This window comes from Anopheles ziemanni, chromosome 2, assembly GCF_943734765.1.
Source record: "Anopheles ziemanni chromosome 2, idAnoZiCoDA_A2_x.2, whole genome shotgun sequence".
In the NCBI taxonomy this organism is placed as follows: Eukaryota; Metazoa; Arthropoda; class Insecta; order Diptera; family Culicidae; genus Anopheles; species Anopheles ziemanni.
The window spans coordinates 22,110,785-22,117,500 of record NC_080705.1 but is presented as its reverse complement, the minus strand read 5'-3'; the positions used below and the strand labels follow the sequence as shown (position 1 = coordinate 22,117,500).

Genomic DNA, 6,716 nt, shown 5'->3' with positions numbered 1-6,716 from the left:
TCCACTGGAATAAACCAATCGGTTTGTTTTCTCAAATGATTTATAGATCTCATCATTTTTGTAATCAAATTTTGTAGTTTTTTAAAACATATGATTCTTTGGTTGTTCTATTGATTTAAGAAGTTATTCACAATAACATGAATTAGCTTGCAATTAATTTAATTAGTTCAAATAATATTCGATAAACAATTTTCTTTTATTTAATCTGGCTGCCAGAATTTTGATTTATTTGTTTGTTAATCAAATGTCGTACGTTTTGTAAGTCTCCTAAGTATTTTACTAGCCTACCTCTTACAACCTCTCTCACTCTATATCTCTCTTTCTATCTTTCTCTTTTTCTTTCTTTCTTATCTCTCTTTCTCTCTCTCTCTCTATCTACTCTCGAACTGTGTCCTATCGCAGCAGCAGATGGCGGCGATATCGCCAATACCGAAGTCGAGCGCGTCAAGCGTGTCGCGGTCGCAAAAGAGCAAATCAATGACTACCGTCGAAAGCACAAAGCCGACAGTAAGTTGGGTCGTTGTTACCGATATGGTCGTAACTAGGCATACGCTCTCTGAGACGCCAACGTCCTGGCTTACTACTAGAAACTAAACCAAACCCTAAATTCTTAAGCCGAAGCTTAGCTGTGGCTGAAGAGTGCATGAGATGAGGATCCTCCAACTCTTTGGACCGATCACCGAACACGATCGCTAGCAAACAAAATGGATATTTTTGTATATTGACCTACAGCAGAGACCGACACCAAGGCAGACTGACCGGATACATTTACTCGTGTTCGACGTTAGAAGTTGAACAAAAATCAAAATTCTGCAACGCTCGAGTGGACGTTTCCTTGCTTCATGTCGTTGAGGCTTTCTTGTGTCGCCCCTCGTTGGTGTTTGTGTACTTTTTTTGTGTGCGATGGAGTTGATACCTTCCACAGTTCCATCTGGGCATTTTTCATTGCACCCCCCCTTTTTGCTGACTTTGTGTTGTGTTTGCCTGTTGCCTCTGTTCTGCTACTCCCATCGACCGTTGCATCGTGGTCGGTTTGAGAGCCTTGTTGTATGTGCTTCGTCCTGATCTATTTTTTATGTTTAATGCCTCTCCCTAGAATGTTCTGGAATGTGTAATGGAGTGAGCGGCGATTGTGCTCCGTCGTGCTTGCCGGATGTTGTGCTTCCGGATTTCCGTTTGTCTCTTTAAGTTATCTCAAACCCTTGTGTCCGCTATCGAATGAATTGTTGTTGCTGTTGTTGTGTTGTTCCGTTGGGCTGTTTTTGATTGAAGTTGAATGTTTATATGTCCGCCTGTCAAATTTACCCTTACCTGTTAATGGAATCTACATATTCGTGCTGATACTGTGTTATACCTTTTTGTTCTTACATGAAACACACTGTTTGAACGCATGCTGTTGTTGCCCGAGTGGCCTGGAGTCGGTAATGTTATGGTTGTGTGCAAGCGGCTGCTAACGGAAGTTAAGAAAAATATTTAAAATCCTGTGTATACACCGAACGCATGCACGGAATGCATCTTTTCCGTCTTCCCGTCCCGAATTTGCTCGAAATCAAAATTTGCGCTCTCTCGCTCTCTATCCCGGCTGTCCTGTTCTTGTTTCGGAATGCGCGAATCGCCTGGCTGCTCAGCTGCTTTTCTCTCCTTTCTTCTGTTAGTCTCCATTCTATTCCCTTTTTCACCACATTTTCTTTTTGTTATAAGTTTACTTTTCATTTTTATAAAAAGTTTTGCCTTACCTGATTAATACTCGAATTTTTGTATGTGTTGTTAGCATGTTTTGCTTGTGCATGGTATTGTTGCAGGTCTTCGCTTTCTGGCTGATCGATAGTTGCTTCACGCGTCTGTCATTTTTTGTGTGTTTTATTCTATAATACTACCTTTGAATGTTTGCAGCTTTACTTTGTACTGTTTCAAGCTCAATTTTAACTCTGCACAATTGCACCAGCATGCCATAGAATGTCCAGCGCACATCCAAAGCACTCTGTCGCCGAGCGAAACTATCTGCACAACTGAACGGATTGGAACATACTTCAGTGGACCCCTTCGGGGCAGAACCGTATCTGCCCCCCTAGCAGCCAACCAACCCACCGAGGCATGGAAGGACATTCCACGACTCGCCAGGTCAGGAAGACCGCTCAGGAACGGCCGAGGACGCCACTATCGCTCTACCCTCCACACCTCTATCTCTCTTTCTTCACTTTCTCTCTCTCTCTATCTCTCTCTTCTACTCCCATCCCCTATCCCTCCCACTGCCATCTCCTCCTTTTCGACCGGCTTCCAGTTCCGATGACACCGATCATCGCCTTCGAGCGCCTGTTCTTCGCCGTGTTCGGCCAGACGTCGCCGGATGACATCAACTCGCAGCGCTCGTCCCGTCCCGAGTGGACGGAAAACTTGTTCAAGATAGTATTTGGCATTTATATGTTAGTCTCCGTAGTAGTGCTCATTAATCTTCTTATCGCAATGATGTCGGATACCTATCAACGCATCCAGGTTAGTTTGTATGTGTGCTAAAGTGCTGTCTCTTTTCTTCTCTTTTTTCTTTCTCTTTCTCTCTCTCTCTCTCTTCTCTTTCTCTCTTCCTCGAACGGTGTCCTACGAATTTTAAAATTAACGAATTATAAACTTGATTCGCATGAGACAAAAATCCCAAATTCTACACAACACTCACAACAACTCGTGTTTCGCAAATGTGCTTTTGGGAACGACCGGCGTATCCACGAGCATACCGACACGTCGCGACACATTGGAATAACGATCCTTTTTGGGGAAATTACTAAAAAAATAAAAAAAAACCGTTCCCTCTAAAAATACAATTCTACACCAACAGTGCGCATGAATCCCATACTGTCATTCGAGCTGCTCTTTTTCGCTGTATTTGGTCAAACCACCACCGATCAAACACAAATTGATAAAATGGCATCGGGTACAACACGAACGCAACCCTATTGGACTGAGTACTTGTTCAAAATTGTATTTGGCATTTACATGTTGGTATCTGTTGTTGTACTTATCAATCTGCTCATTGCTATGATGTCTGATACGTATCAGAGAATTCAGGTATCATTGTCAATTAAATGTTCAAAGTGTTACTCCCACCTCTCTTTTCTACTCCTTCCCAACACCGTATTTTTGATCCGTATTTCGTACCAATTGGCAACCACTGATCCACCGTTTTAGTATAGTTTTTTACCCTCTGCAACGTACACGTTCACTCGGACACACTGTTTTTCCTACTTATATCCGTTGAACGCAAAAAGTAGATCCTCGAGAAAATACATTGGAGCAGTCGAGATTTCGACCTTTTCGAAAGCATATTGTTGTTATCAGTAATATATGATTCGCACACTTTCAAAAACATAACCCGTTCCAATGTATTTGATCTTCCTTCTCCCATTCATAAGTCCCACTCTATCTCCCCGGTTTTGAACATTTCCGTTTGTAGTTTATTCTGGTAAGGGCGCACACGCTCTGAAAGTTGCGCAGTGCATGGAAAGAGGAGATCAGAACTTACAGTCTCAATTAGTGACCTAGACCCCCTCATACTCCATCACCTCGCAAGGGGGGGCTCATTGATGAATTGAAACGGAAGTAGTCAGGGTTTGTCTTTCTTCAACATTTTTGTTTACGGTTTCTTATCAATATTTGTTCGTCTCGTTAGGGAACCGTTTCAATTCGTCATTGTGCCCCGGAGGGTGTGCGTGAATATTGACCAAATAAAAACCCCTTTCATTTTCTATGCGTGTTCATTTGTTTTTCATATATTCCATTCAGCTTCCATCGTTTTATCTCTTACAATTAAGCTTCCAGAAGTCTGTTCTAGCCAGGATGTGCTTTACAGCGCTTTTCCTTTACTTCTTTTTACTTTTTTATCTATTTTGAAATCGAACTCGTAGTTTGAAACTGGTATGAGTTTCTCTCCCATCACAATCGACATTCGTTTTTCGCATAAATATTCCTTGGAACGAGATTGAGTTGGACATTTTAATAAGTTTTCTTAAATTTTTCTCTTCATTATGGTTTTACCTCCGAACCGTGTTCAGCACCGTATACACTTCTCACGTCCCACTATACAGTATATATTTTGTTTCAAATATAAAATTTCCCCTACGAAGTTACTAACATGTTCTTATTTCTTTTTCCCCTAAACACAACTTTTTGCTTCCACAACAATCAAACCATAACCAAAAACCAAACACTCTCTAACAACACTTCCCTAGGCGCAATCCGATATCGAGTGGAAGTACGGCTTGTCCAAGCTGATCCGAAACATGCACCGTACATCGACGGCACCGTCGCCGATGAACCTCGTCACGACCTGGTTCGTGTGGATAGTGGAGAAAGTGCGGGTAAGTGCGCCCTCAGTCGTCTGGGTGTGGCTGGTGTTGGACCTTCGAGGTAAAGTTTCACAGACAAACACACCTGTTTTCCTCGTCTGAAGAAGAAAATAGGTATTGTAGATCCATTATCAAGTTAACCAATCGTCTCACGACCATCCATTATCATTGGTTTTGTTGTGGCTCATGGAAGGTAAAGTACATCTCAATAGGAACCCGTCACCTTAAAAGTTCCTTGTTACATATTGTAAATTAACCAATGATACTTTAACCTCAAAATATTAAGGGATATGATTTCATCAACTAAAAAGCAAAATTAATTATACACACATATAGCTGTAAAAACTCGTGCTTCACTAATAAGTTTATCCTACATTGATTTAAGAACACGTTGAGGCTAGAAAAAAGAACTTACCCTGTTTAAGATTTTCAGCTCCTTCATGTTCATATCATAGGCAAAGCCTTATACTGAGCTGACGATCTTCGGACGGTACTTGTCTTTTTTGTAGCCACATTTCGTACATGCCGTGAATAGGTCCATAGGTGACAAAAACCCACCAACACACGAAAAAGAAAACAAACAAAGTCAAGATTTTGTGCGCAGCAACAATGCAAAGCTAAGAAACCACGATCACGCCATCAAATCCTTAACTTCTCTATCCTCAACAGGCCCGCATAGTGAAGAAGAAGCGACCGTCGCTGGTGCAGATGATGAGTCTTCACCGTGGACAGCAGAGTCCGCGCACCAAAGCCGGTGCCAAGTGGTTGTCGAAAGTGAAGAAAGGTCAGGTGGCTCCTAAAGGTGTGCACAGTAGCGACAGCATGCGCTTGTCTGGTTTTCTCTTTGACGTAGATCATATCCTCGCATTTACATCTATTGCTTCGTACTGCCGTTCGTGCACGAATGTCGTACCATGAGTGCCCTAGTAGACTTCTCATCCAGAACACACTTTTTATTATGTTTTGGAAGAGAAGAAAAGCATCGAAGGGGGTTGAAATATTTAGCGATTGGTACGGCATTCGTGCGAGCTCCGACGCATATTATTTCATACAAGTTGTTCATCCCGTATAATCTTAAGAACATTTAAAACAGCTGTATCTGCGGTAGTAAGTACTAGTCTGTAATGTTGTGGGTAACTCTTTTTTGAGTGTCTTACAAGTTTTTAGATTGTATTTAGAGTGTTTGAAGAATTATTCATCTGATTGATTATATTTCCTTATTTGAAACGAATTGGTTTTCAACGTCATATAAAATTGTGTTCATGGTATGAGTAATGTGTTCAAGAAGTAAAACTTGAATCATTAATTGGAAGACGTTTCAATACACGCTCTTCATTCATCTTCGAGTAGAAAATTGAAGTAAAACAGTCTTGTATGTAGGGACTAGAACTAGAAGTTGACCAGTAAAGTTGGGTAACCGTTGACAGAGTGGAATGAAATACGTTGAAAGCACCGATGAAATACATTTGCTGGCAGATCCTTCCGTCTCGGTTCAGCGAAGGATCTGGCGATCGATCCGCTGCTCAGGCGCACTACTTACATTTCATCTCTTCCCTCTCTACAACCCACCCGCCCGCCCAGCAGACTCGACCGCGCTTTCCGTTATGCATCTGTCTCCACTTGGCTCGCAAGTCAGTTTCACCACTGTCAATACGACCCGAATCGAGAACGTTGCAGACTGGGAGGCGATCTCGAAGAAGTACCGCGCCCTGGTCGGCCACGACTCGGAGGATGGCGGCTCGATGAAGGACTCGGAGGGCGACAACCATTCGACCAACAACGGACCCGGAGGAGCCGGCAACGATGGGCAGCAGATGGGTAACAACGTCAACAAGGTGTAAGCAGCCGTGGGAATGAGGGAAGAGGGAGGGGGTAGGGGGAGTTAGTTGCCGCGGTGTCCATCCGTTTCGCTAGATCAGATTTTCTGCTACACAAACTGCCAAACGTAAAGTGGATTCCAGTGGAAAGTTCCATGAAGAGTCCGTTTTGATAAACCGGCAAACCAATCCTCAAGTAGTTTTGCAACAACAGAAATCCCACGAGCAACCACGAGAAGCGAAATGTGCTCTCCAGGGAACAACGCAAGAGTGAATGGTGATAGGAGTTGGTAGATGACGCGATGTGTAGATAGAAATACCATAAAACCACGCCGGCACGATGTTTTGTGCCGCTGTAAATAAAAAGAAAAACACCGTCGGGTTACTCCTCGCGCGTATTTGAGGGCATCGACCGGGCGACTGTTTACCGTTTGTGTTAGTTAAAACCGTTTTAAACCACGAAATCTTCCTTTCCGTTCTGAAGTGGTGTATACCCAACTCGTACTTGTAATTAGAGCTACTTTATTCAGCACGTCTTACGCTATCGCGCTACGATTGCACG

The 6,716-nt window shown here is 42.8% G+C and overlaps 1 protein-coding gene across 2 annotated transcripts in view; it reads left to right on the top strand.

The window, feature by feature from the left end:
• Positions 1-6,178, top strand: part of LOC131293822 (serine/threonine-protein phosphatase 6 regulatory ankyrin repeat subunit B) — a 34,504-nt gene extending 28,326 nt beyond the window's left edge. The window contains exons 13-17 of one of the 2 annotated variants that reach the window (XM_058321906.1): positions 403-507; positions 2,282-2,493; positions 4,221-4,349; positions 5,007-5,139; positions 5,922-6,178. In XM_058321906.1, the coding sequence (XP_058177889.1) occupies positions 403-507; positions 2,282-2,493; positions 4,221-4,349; positions 5,007-5,139; positions 5,922-6,178 (836 nt within the window). Of the gene's footprint in view, positions 1-402; positions 508-2,281; positions 2,494-2,830; positions 3,061-4,220; positions 4,350-5,006; positions 5,140-5,921 lie in introns of both variants that reach the window. The other variant, XM_058321977.1, reaches the window with a different exon arrangement.
• The last annotated feature ends 538 nt before the right edge of the window (positions 6,179-6,716 follow it).